The 18,216-nt window shown below is 44.7% G+C and overlaps 1 protein-coding gene across 1 annotated transcript in view; it reads left to right on the plus strand.

Moving 5' to 3' along the window:
• Positions 1-770: 770 nt before the first annotated feature.
• The window catches only part of RSBN1 (round spermatid basic protein 1), a 51,368-nt gene continuing 33,922 nt past the window's right edge, over positions 771-18,216 (plus strand). The window contains exon 1 of the mRNA XM_040337466.1: positions 771-1,264. Within this exon, the coding sequence (XP_040193400.1) occupies positions 838-1,264 (427 nt within the window). The 5' untranslated portion in view covers positions 771-837. The remainder of the gene's footprint in view (positions 1,265-18,216) is intronic.

Genomic DNA, 18,216 nt, shown 5'->3' on the forward strand with positions numbered 1-18,216 from the left:
TGCCACTAGGGCCCCCCCCCCCCATCAGGATTGCCAGCCTCAGTAAAACCAGGCACAGTATGTAAAAATCTTTTTTTTTTTTTTTACATCTGTCCCTGACCGACATCCTTTCGGTCTAAAAATCGCAAGATTATAGCTGCCCCGCCTCTTCAGTACCTTTCCAGTGTGTGTATATGTATTCTATGTGTGTATACTGTGTGGCCCCATAATCTCCTATTGCACGGGCCCCATGAGTTGTCAGTCCTCCCCTGTCACCAGCACAACACAGATCTCCAGATGAGTCCAAAGCTTAATTCAGCGATCACATCGTTGCGGCGAATAGCAATGTTTTGGAACCACGCAGGACCCCTTCATCAGGCTGGTGTCACAGGGGTCCTGCATAGCACTGTAACAATGTGATCGCTAAATAAAGCTTGGAGATAGATGTGAACCAGCCAAATTAATGTTTTTTTTCCCCTCTGACAGACCAGGCAGTCTATGTAGCCAAGTTCCATTGACCATACAAGCAATGCCGTTAGCACCGCACACACACGTTGCAGAGCCCCAACAAGTATCCGGAAACGAAAGCTTTTCTTTGGAATGTAAACAAGCGGCTGCTCAATGGTTAAACAGGGACGTCAGAGGCTGCGTGCACCCAGGCACGATCTCCGTCCTCGGACTACAGCTCTCTTCGCCCGACAACTACAACTCCCATGAACAGGCCGGGCACTGCGCATGCGCCTCAACCGAGCTCCTCAACCAGCAGTGACAGGAGATACTACAACTCCCACAAGGCTTAGCGCCGCGCTCATGCGCCCTGGCACAGGTCGGGCCATTTAAAAGTCGTCGTTAGGGGAAATGGCCGCGCAGCTTGGTACGTTCGCTGAAGAGAGGGACAAAGCCAAGGCAGCCCGTAAGAAGAAGCGGAGGGAAGGGTCGCCTTGTTCGGAGAAGAAGAGGAAGAAGAAGAGCGAGTCAGATGGCGGGGACGGGCCGAATGAGAAGGAGGCCAAGAAGAGGAAGCTGGCCAATGAGTCCCACCACAGCTGTCATCACCACCACCATCATCATCACCACAAACACCACCATCACCACCATGTCAAGGAGGAACTGCCTCCCCCCGGCCTCACACACACCACCACCACCACCCCGGTCCCTGCCATCAACCCGGCCCTCCTCACCCTCACCCACATGGACAGGCCCCGGGACAAGAGCAAGAAGAAGCACCGCACCAAGAAGAAGGAGAATGGCGGCGGGGAGACCCCCTTAAGGGTTGTCAAGAAAGGTGAGAGGGGGAGGGGAGGTCTGTGTACATGTGTGCTGAGATAGACAGGGGGCGTGTCTTATATTCTTTATATGTGTAAACATATAGGGTGTTGGGGGATGTGTGTGTATATATTGGGGGGTGTATGGTTTGGGTACCAGGTGTGTGTGAAGAGAATGTGTACATAAACTTAGTGTGCTGTGTGTTTTGTAAAATTGATGTGTGTTTTTATATAGTTTTTTTTGAAGGGGTGTATATAAAAAGTTGGGGTGCTGTTTGTGAGAAGGGGGTGTTACTTTTGTAGAGAGAGAGGGGCAGGATTATGCCAAGCCAGGCACTGTGTATTACAGGTGTTTCCAGATGTTAGAACAAACCGTCTTACACCATTTCAGCTCCAGGCCTTTTATTCCCAGTTCACACTGGTGCGATGCGTGAAACCCTGCGATTCAGTGCCGACACCTGACTTGCGCACTCAATGTTGATGACCCCATCAGATCGCGGTGCAAACTGTCAAATGGTGCGTGAATCAGGTCGCATAGGTGTGAGCGCCCATGTGATCCGATTCCGGTGTGGACCAAAAAAAGGGTCCCGCACCATTTTGGTGCAAATGCGATGCGATTTTAGCCATACAGCATGTACGGCTAAAACCTCATCTCAGACATCGCATGTGTTCTACATGCAGTGCGAATCGCATGTGATGTCTGTCATTGCACATGTTTGAATCCAGCCTTACTGGCACTTTTTGTTTACATGTAAAAAGTAAGGTTTTTTTTTTTTTTTTTTTTTTGGTAGAAAATTACTTGGAACCCAAAAAACAAAATATATACTTGTCACGGTTTTTCAAACATTTAATTTTATTTACATTTTTTTTTAAATACACTTCTTTCCCTTTTATTTTTTTTTCCTTTGTAAAATATAAAAGATGATGTTGCGTCAAGTGAATAGATATCCAACGTGTCATTCTTTAAAATTGCACACACCCGTGCAACTGTAAAAAAGATGTCAATTTTAACCACTTCAATACTAGGCATAAACCCCCGCCCTTCCTGCCCAGTTAAATTTTCAGCTTTCAGCGCTGTCACATTTTAAATGATAATTGCGCAGGCATGTAACGCTGTACCTAGGGATGCACCAAAATAAACATATTGGCTGAAATTTGTGTTTTAGGCACATTGCCGAAAGAAAACAAAATGCGGAAAATGGCGCCGCCCATTACGGGGGTGTCGTTCTGAAGTGCCTCTCCTCCTCCCAGCGATCTCTGTGTGGCACGGAGCTGACCCGGGCACACGCGATCGCTCGTTACAGAGCGGGGACCGGAAGCTGTGTGTGTAAACATGCTGGCTAATCTCGATCTACCCGTCAGGCGCCAGCTGTCGGCGCTTGACGGGTAGATCGCCGCAGACCTCCGACCGGCCCACTGAGCCATTAGCCCACCTGGAATCTCCTGGTAGTCCTGATGGCCAGTCCATGCCTGCCTGTGGATCACTGGAGTGCAGTCCGTTTTGCACTCCTGTGACCCATTTTCAGCAGAGAGCGGGCTGAAGCCCTCTCTTTCCCGACGTCGGAGTCGGTCCAGGCTTAGGTGTCATAACGACCCAGAGTCGGGATCCGCCCAGATCCCTGGACCAGCACACGGCTCTGTCTCTCAGTGAGCCACTCCCGCCCCCTCCACATCCCAGGAATCCAGTGAGCGCGGGGGGACAGAGCAGAGAGCTGCTGACTGACAGAAGTTCTCTGCTCACGAAGCTGTGAGAACCGATCGATTGGCAGTGTTCGATCGCTCGGCTCTCAGTGTTAGAGGTACCGGGGACAGACTTGGCATCGGACTGATGCTGCATCTACCTGGGTAAGTTTGATGCCAAAAAAAAAAAGCCCCCCATACATCTCTTTTAAAGTTTCTTGGCTGTGGCTTAGCAACTCAAAGTTTCAGCTCCCTTCATACATTTTCTATAGGATTAAGGTCTGGAGACTGGCTAGGCCACTTCATGACTTTAATGTGCTTCTTCTTGAGTATCTCCTCTGTTGCCTTGGCGGTATGTTTTGGGTCATTGTCATGCTGTAAGACCCATCCATGATCCATCTTCAGTGTTCTGGCTGAGGGAAGAAGGTTCTCATCCAAGATTTTACAATACATGGTGGTATGGTTTTACAATACAGTGGTATGGTTTGATTCTCATTGTGCTGAATACTGGCTGTGGCTTAAAGGGACACAGAGTACAGGGGTTCAGTAATGAGTGACGCAAAAGTTTAGGAATAATTTCAACAAAGTTCCCAGTAGCAGTAATTCCACAAACTCACCTGATTGTGTTTTTTTCAATCACAGTGAAATCCCTTCTTTCTGAGATTGGTAGTAGCAACCAAGCGAGTCCTCTTCCTCCAGATGGTGGACGGGGCTAGCAGGACTGTGATTGGCTTTAGCAGGGGCCAAGTTAGTCCTCCTGGAAACGGGGGCCCCCCCAGCAGAACTGCACCCAATCTCTTCCCCATCACAAAAGCTGATGATAGCAGCTACACCAAACAATGTTTCCCATCTTTTACAATGTGTGGGGGCACAGTGCCGATCCCCCCCCCCCCCACCAGTGCAGGTGTGATGTGCAGAATTCTAAAATTGGAATGCAGTGTCTCACTGATACTTCCCTGTGCTGCTCTGCTGATGGGGAGGGAGTAGAATGCTGACAAAACAGGCATTGCGGCACCTGCCCTAGAGAATAAAATGGCGGTTTTTGCAATATATTATGCCACACTGTGTTTGCGCAGCAGACTTTCAAACACAATTTGTTTAAAAAGAACTAGAGGCCGACCGTTATGGGTTTTTCTCTGGCCGATGCCGATATTTAGAAACCGGGGTGGCCGATATTTTAGGCTTGATTTTTTTTTTTTTTGGCAGGTGCCACTTGTTTGCACTGGCAGATGTCCCTGATTGGCAGATGGCACTAATTGGCACTGGCAGGTGGCACTGGGTGGAAGTAGGTGGCACTGGCAGGTGGCACTGGATGGCACTGGCCGGTTGGCACTAGCAGGCACAGCGTGGCTCTCAAGTGCCGAGTGGACGTCTTTGGACGTCGTCTTGTTGTCATTCCCTGGGGACGCGCAGCGGGGAAACAACGTGCCCGGCGCATCGCTGGGAAGCCGATGCGTGTGCCTGGCGGCCGTGATGTCCGGCAGGTACCCGCGATCGGCGGTGACAGCAGGGACGTGGAGCTCTGTGTGTAAACACAGAGCTCCACGTGCTGTCAGGGAGAGAGGAGACCGATCTGTGTCCCTTGTACATAGGGACACAGCATCGGTCACCTCCCCCAGTCAGTCTCCTCCCCCACACAGTTAGAAAACACCCAGGATACACATTTAACACCTTCCTCACCCCCTAGTGTTAACCCCTTCACTGCCAGTCATTTATACAGTAATTAGTGCATTTTTATAGCACTGATCGCTGTATAAATGTGAATGGTCCCAAAATTGTGTCAAAAGTGTCCGATACGTCCGCTGCAATATCGCAGGCCTGACAAAAAAAAATCGCAGATCGCCGCGATTACTAGTAAAAAAAAAAAATCTTAAATCTATACCCTATTTTGTAGGCGCTATAACTTTTGCGCAAACCAATCAATATACGCTTATTGCGTTTTTTTTTTTTTCAATTGTCATTCAAAATGCGTCAGCGTTTGAAAGCTGAAAATTGGTCTGGGCACGAAGGGGGTTTAAGTGCCCAGTAATGAAGTGGGGAGTTATAGATATATCTATATCTATCTCTGTCACACAAACACAGTATGTGAACCCTTTTGGAATGATATGGATTTCTGCACAAATTGGTCATAAAATGTGATCTGATCTTCATCTAAGTCACAACAATAGACAATCACAGTCTGCTTAAACTAATAACACACAAAGAATTAAATGTTGCCATGTTTTTATTGAACACACCATGTAAACATTCACAGTGCAGGTGGGAAAAGTATGTGAACCCTTGGGATTTAATAATTGTTTGAACCTCCTTTGGCAGCAATAACTTCAACCAAACGTTTCCTGTAGTTGCAGATCAGACGTGCACAACGGTCAGGAGTAATTCTTGACCATTCCTCTTTACAGAACTGTTTCAGTTCAGCAATATTCTTGGAATGTCTGGTGTGAATCGCTTTCTTAAAGGGTCACTAAAGGATTTTTTTTTTTTTTATCTAAAAAGCTTCCTTTACCTTACTGCAGTACTGGTTTCATGTCCTCATTGTTCGTTTTTGCTTTGAAGTAGCTGTAATTCTGCAGCTGGGAGCTTTTCACGGTGGTCTAAGCTGTCATTACTGTGTGTCTAAAACTTCCCAGAACCAATCGGATTCATTTTAAAAACAAAACACTGCCCTGGATTTGTTTGTTTTTGTTCTGTGTGTCTCTCTACTTCACAGGAACATGAAACCAGTTTAAAAGTGAAAGTGAAACTAGAGGCACATTATATGATTGATTTGTATCTACTTTTAATCATTTTTAAAAGGAATCGGTTAACTTTTATGTCTCTGAACACTGTTTTCTTCTGTTTAAGCCATTCTGTTGTTGATAGTTTGTTCACAGTTGGGATGAGGTTTTGATGTTGGTGTGCTGTGCCTCTTTTTCTCCACACATAGTGTTGTGTGTTTCTTCCAAACAACTCAACTTTGGTTTCATCTGTCCACAGAATATTTTGCCAGTACTGCTGTGGAACATCCAGGTGCTCTTGTGCAAACTATAAACGTGCAGCAATGTGTGTTTTTTTTTTTTTTTTTTTTGGACAGCAGTGGCTTCCTCTGTGGTATCCTCCCATGAAATCCATTCTTGTTTAGTGTTTTACGTATCATAGATTTGCTAAAAAGGATGTTGGCATATGCCAGAGACTTTTGTAAGTCTTTAGCTGACACTCTGGGATTCTTCTTCACCTCATTGAGCAGTCTGCGCTGTGCTCTTGCAGTCATCTTTACAGGACGGCCACTCCAAGGGAGAGTAGCAGCAGTGCTGAACTTTCTCTATTTATACACAATTTGTCTTACCGTGGACTGATGAATAGCAAGGTATTTGGAGATACTTTTATAACCCTTTCCAGCTTCATGCAAGCCAACAATTCTTAATCGTAGGTCTTCTGAGAGCTCTTTTGTGCAAGGCATCATTCACATCAGGCAATGCTTTTTGTGAAAAGCAAACACAGAACTGGTGTGTGTTTTTTATAGGGCAGGGCAGCTGCAACACACACCTCCAATCTCATCTCATTAATTGGACTCCAGTTGGTTGACACCTCATTCCAATTAGCTCTTGGAGATGTCATTAGTCTAGGGGTTCACATACTTTTTCCACCTGCACTGTGGATGTTTACATGGTGTGTTCAATAAAAACATGGTAACCTTTAATTCTTTGTGTGTTATGTTTAAGCAGACTGTTATTGTCTCTTGTGGTGACTAAGGGCCCTTTCACACAGGGCGGATCAGTAATGATCCGCCTCCGTGTGTCCGTAAGCCCAGCGGGCGGGGATCGCTCCGTAAATCCCCGCTGAGCCGTCGGATGACAGGGCGGTCTCTGCACACTGTGCAGGGACCGCCCTGTCTTTTCTCCGCTCTCCCCTATGGGGGATCGGATGAACACGGACCGTGTGTCCGTGTTCATATGATCCGATCCGCAGATGGAAGAAAAAATAGGGTTTTCTTCCGTCTGCAAAATCGGATGTTTGCGGAGGCAGATGATTACGGGTGTCAGAGGATGTTTATCTGCTGACACCCGCAATCACATAGGGACCAATGTATGTCCCTTTTTCATCCACAAACAGATGGATGAAAAAGCGGACATACGGTCTGCACGTCTGAAAGGGGCCTTAGATGATCAGGTCACATTTTATGACCAATTTGTGCAGAAATCCATATCGTTCCAAAAGGGTTCACATACTTTTTTATTGCAACGCTGTGTGTATGTATCTGTCAGCTGACGTCACAGAGCCAGCCGGTCAAGGCTCTGAAACGATTCTGGAACAATGCTACATGCACCTAGACGAGGACAGGAGGCACCTGTGTGTGTGTGTGTGTGTGTGTGTGTCCGTCCATAATTGCCACATCTCCGCTCCCTCATCACAGAATTTTGGCAGCAGCTGGAGAGCCTGATTTCTCTGTGAAAGCCTGGGAACTGTGGTGGATGAGACATGATTTTTTTTTTACCATGATGCAGGGTTAAGGCGTGCGCTGCGCTCAGAATGCAGGGTTAAGGAGAGTGTGTATATTTCAAAATTGTTTGCTTTTTTGTTTATAGCGCAAAAAACTACTAAATTCAGATTGGAATTAAAAAAGCAAGTTTAAATGTCCCAATTCACAAAAAGTTAGAATTAATGACTTCTCTACTGTAAGAATAAAGACCAATGCATGCAGTGCCTCACATAACCGCAAAACAAACTATATGGCACGCACCGCACAATTAGGAGCGGCAATACTTATACTTTCCATAGTGTTGTGTTCTGCTGTTACAGGGAACGCAGCGCCCATGGGTAACCTAGCCTCTCACTGATAAGGGATTAAGTAAATATGTTTTTTGCAGGACTAGAGACGCTTGTATAAGTGGAGGGTCAGTAGTTCCAAGACTGAAGCTGTAAACCATTGGAAAAACTGCTGTCATTCAGCTAAGGCTATAAAAACTCCTGTGGTAATGACATGTATTTTGCCTTTCTTTCCTTCAAGGAATTCATAAAATATAGAGGTCGACCGATATATCGGCCGATATTTGGCCGTTTTGGAGAAATCGGCATCGGCCGATTTTTTTTATCCAAAATTAGGCCGATATTTAACATGGCCGTTAGCGGTGCCACGGCTCCGGAGCTAGGCCGAAGCCCCGGCCTTTCCCGATGCTGTGACCGCGGCGGCAATCCGCGGATTTCCGCTGCGGTCACAGCATCAGGAAAGGCCGCGGCTTCGGCCTAGCTCCGGAGCCGCGGCCATCTTGGTACACCCAGCGCGGCAGCCAACCAGAAGGCCCGTAACAGCCAATCGGCGGCCGCCGCCGCTGACATCCTCCACTGTAAAAAAAAACCCTTCCCCTGACGTGCTGCCGGCCCGCGCTGCATTCTGGACTTTGTAGGCAGAGGCAGGGCGCGCAGCACGACAGGGGACCTTTTTTTTTTTTTCAGAGTGAGGATGTCTGCAGCGGCCGCCTCCGATTGGCTATTACATGCCCGCTCTGCATTCTGGGGATTGTAGTCAGAGACGGGGCAGCACTCAGGGCCAGGGACAATGGAGCTTTCTTGTGCTAGGAGATGCCTGGAGCGCTCCGCTGGTGGGCATTGATGAGGTGGCACTGTGGCAGTAAATGACATTATGCTGTACTGGTGGGCACTAGGGGTGTAACGGATCGTCACCGATCCGTGATCCGAACGGGCCACCCCGTTCGGATCGGCACACCCCGCGATCCGCGGAGCGCTCCGGAGCCTAGGCCTAGGAAAGTCCCCGGCTTCGGCCTAGCTCCGGAGCGATCTTGCTCCACCCAGTCTGCTTGCCAGAGCCCAGCGTGAGCTGACATGGAGAGGGAATAGTAGCAGAGAAGCACTAGTGTGAGAGGAGGAGGGGGGGGGGGGGGGGAGAGCACATTTCACAGGTGGATTAAAGAGGAAGCAGGTGAGGCTGTTTGGGACTTGTTAAAAGTACAATCTTGATGTTTTTACAGCTATATATATATATATATATATATATATATATATATATATATATATATATATATATATATATATATATATATATATATATATATATATATATATATATATATATATATATATATATATATATATATATATATATATAATGTGTGTGTGTATGTATATATATATAGAGCTGTAAAAACATCAAGATTGTACTTTTAACAAGTCCCAAACAGCCTCACCTGCTTCCTCTTTAATCCACCCGTGAAATGTATGTGTGTGTGTGTATATATATATATATACATACATACATATATGTATATATTACACACACACACACATTTTTTATTTTTTTTTGCACTGATCCGAAAATGATCCGATCCGTGACTCCTGATCCGAGGATCGATCCGATCCGTGAGTTTTTTGATCCGTTACACCCCTAGTGGGCACTGATGTGAGGCACTGATGTGGCGATGTGCTGGTTGGCACTGATGTGGCGATGCGCTGGTGAGATGCACTGGTGGGCAATGATGGGATGCACTGGTGAATTGGTGGGCATTGATGAGGTGGCACTGATGGGCTGCACTGTTGGGCACTGATGAGGTGGCACTGATGGACACTGGTGGGCACTAATGAGGTGGCACTGATGGGCTGCACTGGTGGGCACTGATGTGACACTGACAGGGTGCACCCCACCTCTCCACCCTAAAAAATTATCTCCTCTCCACCCTAGGTTTTTTGAGATGAGGGGAAAAAAAATAAAAAAATCGGCCACACATATCGGCCACACATATCGGCCGCCCCGATTTCCAAATATCGGCATCGGTCTACCTCTAATAAAATACATTTGCATAATAATACAGAGGAGTCGGAACATTTATCTACCGACTCCACAGCCCTGGATTTATTTGTGTACAGCTTTGCATGAACATGCAATTGTCTGTCAGTTAATGTAATGCAGTGCCGTATTGCAAAAAATGGCCTGGTCATTAAGGCCCCTTTCAGACTGGGGCGGGAGCAGCGGTGGCGGTATAGCGGCGCTATACCGTCGAATTTGCCGCGGGATTCGCCTGCTAGCGGTGCGGTATTAACCCCTGCTAGCGGCCGATAAAGGGTTAATACCGCCCGCAATGCGCCTCTGCAGAGGCGCATTGCGGGCGGTATTGCCGCAGTTTCCCATTGTTTTAAATGGGAAGGAGCAGTATACACGCCGCTTCTCTCACCGTTTCAAAGATGCTGCTGGCAGGAGATTTTCTCTCCCGCCAGCGCATCGCCTCAGTGTGAAAGCCCTCGGGCTTTCACATTGAGTATGCAATGCAGGAGTTTTTCAGGCAGTATAGCAGCGCTATTTTTAATTGCTGTACCGCCTGGAAAAACTCCTCAGTGTGAAAGGAGTCTTAGGCTCGATTCACACCTATGCATGTTGCTTTTGAGTGTTTTTGCGGTGCTTGCTGCGTTTTTACCGCAATTTGCATTTTGCGTTTTTTATTTTTTTAACCCAGTAATTTTTATTTTTTACATTTCCTTTAACAACCAGCTATAAACAGGTTAAAAAAAACGCAAGTCGCGGTACTTGCGTTTTGGATGCAGGTCCATTGAATTCTATTGCATGCAAAACGCTGCTTTTTGCAGGGGAAAAAAAAGTCCCTGACTCTTTCCAAAAACGCAGAGGCACAAAAAAGCATTGATGTGAACACGTTCCATAGGAAACCATGTTAAAAAATGTCCCTGCATTTCTGCAAAATGCATCAAAAAAAGCATTATTGTGAATGGAGCCTTAGGGAGTAAATCCTTCCATGGCTGAAGTGGATAAAGTGATACTAAACAGTTTAATTTCTATTGTGTTTTTTTTTCTGTATGTGGATTATGGCACTAATTATTTTAATTAAACCCCCCCCCCCTCCCCCTTATCGATATACAGCTCTCATACGACCTAGATCTTTTCCAGCTTGTCTGCGGGGAAACCTAAGCATAAGGAGCTTCTAGTCTTCTGCTGTTGGTCACGTGTTCAATAAAACGGCCTTTGGAATACAGAGTAAAAATGAATCAAATATAAAACCGTTTTAAATTGTCATACAAATTATAGATTTGAAATGTATATCTTTATTTTGTGGCAATAACATGGATTGGGTGGATTTCTGCCAGTCAAAGGCTGTCACACCCCTGCAGCCTGCTGTCTTAGTATTAGAGGGAGGTGACACCTCCACCAATCTACATGTAATATCCTGCCCTGTTGTGTTTAGCTGGTTAGTAGGCATGGAGGAAGAGGGAGGGAGTGGGCTGTCCTTTTACCACTGTGTATATGCTCACATGTGACTTTATGGTCACATGGGCTGCTCAGATGTGATGAGGAGGAAATGCTCTGCATAGAAACTCACTGAAAACTGAGCATGTGCAGATTTGCCACCACAGCTAAAAAATCTCTAGCTGAACTGGGAACTTTGACAGAAGGGGGAGATGGAGAGTAGCAGGATCAGCCAGGTTTTTTGCAAAAAATGTACCTCCTAGTGACAGTCAGTGTGTTACATGCTGTTTATACTATTTATTGATGGGGTGTGGGGTGTTTTTTGGTGACCCTTTAATACCTTCTTGGATTATTCCTATTTGTAGATGGCCATTGAGTTTAAATGCTAGAACTGTCTGCACTGATGATGGTTACTTTCATATTCTGTCATATTTTGATATTTGACATGTTCACTCTTGACTGTGTATGTCATTTGGACCACACTTTCTTGGTTTGTAAGGATGCCAAATAAAGCATCTGTTATAACAGTGTTATTTTATGTATACAGAAATTAGAAGCATTGGTTATGACTTTCTGGTGTGATAAAAGGGCCATAATGAGATTGAGCTCAGAGCCACCTGGTATTGTGTGTGTGTGTGTGTGTGTGTGTGTGTGTGTGTGTCTGTGTCCTTCATATTGATCCGATACACTTGGCTTTCTATTCCAGCAAAGTGTTTAATAATTTCAGGTTTTTCAGCTGTACTTGGATAAATATGAGATAAAGACTTTGGTTGTTCTTTTGGTAATGTTTTACTTTTTCCAACTCAAATGGTGCTGATAATGTCTAGCTCTTTGAGTGGATTGCTTTGTTTTTTACTGTGACAATTACACTCTCGGATCCCAGCTCTATGACTCGAATGTGATGTTTACACTCCAAATCCCATCCTACGCAGCCTTTTTCCTGCTCTGGGGCAACCATCTAAGCATCAGCAGATTGAGAGTCACTGGAGCAGATTAACCCTTTATACACACAGTAGCTTCCACCATGTTTTACGGGTAATTTCACCTTTCAGTTCCTGCAGTTCTGACAAAAAAAGGTCTTTATCGCTGGCTGCTGTGCCCAGACAAGGATATAAAGAAGTTTACAAAGTGGTAGCTCCCTATAAAGGGAAACCTTTTTAATTTTATTATTTTAAAGGGCGTTTTATAGATTCATTTTAATGATTTTGTAAATATTGTTGCAAAAAAAATAGAAAACTGAAAATTGCAACAGTAAAATAGAATGAAACATGCAAGGTTTGCCTAGACCAGTGGTTCTCAACCTCAGTCCTCAAGTACCCCCAACAGGCATGTTTTGGGAATTTTTCTTAGATAAAATAGCTGTCCAAAATACCAAACCATTGACTCTGATTTAAATCACCTTGGTTTAGTCCAGGGGCGTGAGCCGTGTGACGTCACGGCCGGAGGCGAGGGAGGACTCGGCGCGCTGGGCATGGAGCTGTGTCGGAGCCTGTAACACAGTTAGACTAATCACCCTGCCTGCCTAGGAGGAACCTAATGAATGCTAAAAAAGTAAGCACTAACCGCACAGAACCTATAAGAAATGAAGTTTGAACTTTGTTCATGTTAAATTGCTGGATGCGGGGGGGGGGGGTGTTAGTGGTTAACTGAGGTGACCAGCACTTTCTTAAAGCGGGAGTTCCCCCGAATTTTTTTTTTTTAACATTAGATTGGGCCTAATTACGGGAAGCAGAATCGGGTGTTTTGATTAAAATCAATGCAGTACTTACCTTTTTTGAGAGAGATGTTCTCCGCCTCTTCCGGGTATGGTCTTCGGGACTGGGCGTTCCTAATTGATTGACAGCCTTCCGACGGACGCATACAGCGAACTTTGATACGGCGCCTGCTCACCGACGTTCGGCTACTTTCGGAAACTGGTGACGCGCTGTATGCGACGGTCGGAAGGCTGTCAATCAAATAATAATGCCCAGTCCTGCAGCCCATACCCGGAAGCGGCGGGAGAAGATCTATCTCAAAAAAGGTAAGTACTGCATTGATTTTAATCAAAACACCCGATTCTGCTTCCTGTAATTAGGCCCAATCTACTGTTAAAAACAGATTTTTTGGATGAACCTCCACTTTAATGAAAAAACGGCAGATAAAAAAAATGTATCTGCCATTTTTTCACAGTGGCACAGTGAGGCTGCAATTGATATTTTTTTTTGGTAGTCAGAGAAGGCAAGCATTGCTCAATAACACACACAAAGATATTTTTTTTTAAAAACGTTTGTGTGTTATTGAGCCATGCTTGCCTTCTCTGACTACCAAAAAAAACATTAATTGCAGCCTCACTGTGCCCATCAAACGCAGCCACTGTGCCCATCAAACGCAGCCACTGTAACCATCAATTATTATTGCCACATTGATTGCCGTCAAAAAATTGAAATAGGGGAAAAAAAAGAAGTCATTTTCGGTTTCGGACTAATTATTTTTTTTCTATTTCTATTTTGGTTTCGGTTCTGAAATTTCCATTTCGGTGCATCCCTAGTCATTTTTCCATCTATTAAATCCTCTAGCCTTGTTTTAAGTTTGAATAGTAAAACCTTTCTTTCTGCCAGTAAATGCCTTATACAGCCCACTTCCCGTTTCTTGTCCTGGTAAAAAAGCCTAAGCTCATGACATCATGGCTCTCTCTGTCTTAAGAGGGCCAATGCGAGCTGGAGGTGTGCCTCTGTGTGTGAATCCAGGAAGTGAACTGGCAGTTTCAGCTTCCCACAGTTAAAATTAATGCAGCCAGACTCAGTGGGGGGAGATTTCTGCAGCATATTTGGCAAGTACAAAATCACAGTATATATAAAATATGCAAAGTGGTTGGAGGGAAGCTTCAGAATGGCAAAGATGTTTTTATTACAAATTATGTGAGCCGACTGCAGTTCCTCTTTTAAGGACCGGGGTTAAGAATCGCCGCCCTAGGTTCTGTGCAAAGTCTAAATCACTGGCTTTCAGAAACCTCAGTCTCTGTATCCTTAACGTGTTACTAAACCCACAATGGTAAAATCGGTCAGTATATGCAGTAAAGCATGCTTGTTATATTCACTGTGGAACCTAAGGAGTTCATTTTCTCCATTGTGTAAAAAGGCTGTTTGATCTTGTCATCTCTGATCCTCCCCTTTTACTGTCCCCAATCCATCTGCTGATAGAACAGAGCCATAGGAGGCACTCTGCACATGCTCAGTTTGTGTATTGCTAGAGAGGTCCCCCCCTGTGAGGGTGGATGTAATCGGCACAGGGCAAGACCGTCTCCTAGGATGGTCAGAGGAGAATTTCAAACATTTCTACAAGCTTTAACCGCTGTGGTGTGTGTGTTTCTGCACTTTCGCCTGCAGGGGTCGTGCCTGCTGCTGTGATTATTCACAACTAAGGATGAGCGCAGGCGTGTTTGCAACCCGCACGTGCAGAGCATGCCAGGAAGTCGACACTGCAGTGCTATTTGCAGGTAGTGAGAGATTTCTCAATCTGCAGCTGTGGATCAGGAAAATGTCTTGCTGCCTGTGATTAGCGCTGTGCAGTGCCGACTTCCTGGCGTGCTGTGCACGTGGGGGTTGCGAACACGCCTGAGATCATCCTTACTCGCGACAGAAGCTGATCTGCAAGACCGGGCACTCGATGTCCTCCAGCACCTGCTGTATGTCTGTAAAACGCCCAAAACTGAGAACTGCCTATGTAAACAAGGCACATCTCAGTTCTGACCGGGAGAAGGGATTCATTTTGTGTTCCCACAAAGCAGGGAACAAAATCCATCGCTTTCCTTAGTAAAAGCACCGAATACAGTATAAATAAACATTGGCTAGGCACACTGTTACCCTTTAATTGTCATAGATGTTTAACCCCTTCCCAGCAAGTGCCATTAATACATTGACCATGCATATCTTTGGCACAAATCACTGTATTAGTTTGGCTGGTTCCTGCAAAGTATCAAAAGTGCCAGTGTCCAATTTTCTGCTGCAATATTGCAGTCCCGCTATAAGTTTTAGAGCAGTAAGTAAAAAATATTGTTGTGGTAGCGCAAATAAATAAGATGCAGTGGTAATTAAATACCACCTATTTGTGGGGGGGGGGGGGGAAATATACATTTTATTTGGCTACACAATTGTCGGTTAAAGTAATGCAGTGCTGTATTGCAATAAAATGGCCTGGGGGGTAAATCTTCCAGAGGTTAACTAGTGCTTGGCTGGACACTAATAGAAGTCACAAGACTGCTTACTAGAGGTCGACCGATTATGGGTTTTTCTCTGGCCGATATTTAGAAATCTGGGTGGCCGATGGCCGATATTTTAGGCCGATATTTTAGGCCGATTTATTAGGCCGATTTATTTTTTTGTGGCACTAGCAAAAGACACTTATTGGCACTGGCAGGTTGCACTGAATGGCACTAAAAGATGTTACTAGCAGATGGCACTGATTGGCAGGTGGCACTGATTGGCAGATGGCACGTGGAACTAACAGGTGACACTGGCAGGTGGCACTGGGTGGCAATAGTTGGCACTGGTTGGCATTCACAGGTGGCACCGATGGCTTTAGGCGGCACTGGATGGAAGGTGGCACTGGATGGTGCCACTGGTATTGGCACTGGAAGGTGGCACTAATTGGCACTGGATGGTGGCACTGGTATTACCACTGGCAGATGGCACTGGATGGCAAGTGGCACTAACTGGCACTGGCGCAAAAAAAAATTGGTGTCAGTACAGACCCCCTCTCCCTCCAGTATAGACCCCCCCCCCCCCCGCTTCAGACACCAGAGAGCAGTGTTTGTCCCACGAGCGCGGGCCCCTCCTCCTCTGTGGGCGTAAACAGAGAGGAGGGCCGCGGCGCTGGGTGTGGCTGCTGCTCTGGAGCTAGGCCGAAGCCGTGGTCTTTCCTGATGCTGTGGCCGCGGCGGCAATCCGCGGATTGCCGCCGCGGTCACAGCATCAGGAAAGGCCGCGGCTTCGGCCTAGCTCCGGATCCGTGGCACCGCTAGCGGCCGTGTAAAATATCGGCCTAATTTGGATAAAAATCGCCCGATTTCGCCAAAACGGCCAAATATCGTCCTCTACTTTATACTGCTGATGTGTTAAGCAGTTTATATTTACTAAAATTGCATTTCCATGTTCTGTGTACTCTTGGAGACCAGATATAGTAATTGCAGGGTCCTGGGTTTGGTAACTTTTTAATAGGGCCGAAACAACTAATCGATTATGAAATTAATTGATTAATAGGCCAGTAACATAATGGGATAAAATAAACTAAAATTAGCCCTTTATAGTACAAAAAAGCAAATCTCTACTGTAAATATTACTTTCACTGTCCCACAGTAAAAACAATTAACCCCTTACAGTAGCGATTATTTCCTCTTTTTGTAATTATTTTTTTTTTTTTTTTTAAACCCATTATGTTACTAAACCTCTCAGGCCGGGGTTTACACACACTTTTTTTTTTTTTTTTTTTTTTCAGAAACGCACTACAGTTCATTTACATGGTTTCCTATGGGACACGTTCACATCCATGATTTTTTTTTTTTTTTTTCAGCTGCTGAACTTTTTAACGCAAAACGGTGCCATTTTGTTTTTTTTGTTCAATATACTTCAATGGAGAAGCTGCAGAAAAGCATGTAATGTGTTTTTTTGCGTAAATTTGTGTGTTGTAATCTGCCCAACAACAAATTGCCCCCAAAAAAGTATAAAAATGCAATTTTTTTTTTTTTTTTTTTTCGATTATCGATTATGAAAATAATCGTTAGTTGCAGCCCTACATTTTAATAGTTTTGATTTCAGCTGAGAATTTCAGAGCTGCAAATGCAGCTCTGGTCCTTGGAGAATTCATTACAGAATCAATCCAAATCGGTGTGTTTGGATTCTGTAATGAACTCTCTAAGGGTCTGAGAAATCTGCTGAAGGGGCAGGAAAGTTTTTTTTAACAGAACACCATTACTGCCAACTATATGTAATACATTAATGCAATCGTCATATTGCCTTTAGGTCCTTTGTTTGATAGCAGGTGGTTGTCGGTTTATTCCAGCAACTTATGGGGTGGTGTATGTGTCCACTTTCTGTAGTCATGAATCTAGTCCTCTGATCCATTTTACAAACCAGAACTACTGGTGTTGCCCAGGTACTGTGGGGTTTATGAATAACCTCTATCTGTAGCATCTCTTTGGCCTCCCTTGTTTTCCCTGTGAAACGGTTGGTGTTCCACAAGCCTCTCCAGAAGCTCAACTTGCCTGTGTGGGAGAGAGGTGTGAATTTGATCTTTAAATCTGCGTTTGAGTGTCCAAAAAAACAGTCTAACAATGGGTCTGTCTCTTGCTGTTCAGGCTGGTTGCAAACTGAATTACGGTATGTGCTGTTATTTTGTTGGTATGTTTATAGTGAAAACCTTTGGCTTCTACCTCCTTCCAAACTTGGTAACATCATTCGGGCATGTTTTGTTTGGCTATGACCCCTCTATGCTTTGCCACATAGAAGAATACATAGAACATACCTCTGACCCATGTTACATATCGGCCCTTTGGCATTAGTCATACCAGCATTTTTGCTTGGCCTAGATCCTGTGTTTTCACTCTCCCACACAATCCCAACCAGTTTGTCAATTTTTATTTTTTGGTCCTGGTACCCTAGTAATCCATGGCAAAACCTTAGGACCAGCAGTCTTGCCCTCCAAAGTCTCGCTGCTAAACGAGGAGGTTGAGGAAATCCTGACCTTTCCCTGCCATTAATGCATAGAATGCATAAAATAAATAATATTTTATACTTTTTTGCTATTATAAATAAAGAAAAAAAAATCTTCATCAGTTTAGGCCAATATATATTCTTTTACATATTTTTGGTAAAAAATCGCAATATGCGTATATTGGTTTGGGCAAAAGTTATAGCATCTACAAAATGGGGGGAGGGATATATTTATGGTGTGTGTGTGTGTGTGTGTGTGTGTGTGTGTGTGTGTGTGTGATATTTATATTTATATATATATATATATATATATATATATATATATATATATATATATATATATATATATAATATATATATATATTATTTATTAAATTCCAGCTTTGAGAACTCTGCTTGTTAGAGAGAATTGTCGTTTTGA

The sequence above is a fragment of the Rana temporaria genome, chromosome 2 (assembly GCF_905171775.1).
Source record: "Rana temporaria chromosome 2, aRanTem1.1, whole genome shotgun sequence".
In the NCBI taxonomy this organism is placed as follows: Eukaryota; Metazoa; Chordata; class Amphibia; order Anura; family Ranidae; genus Rana; species Rana temporaria.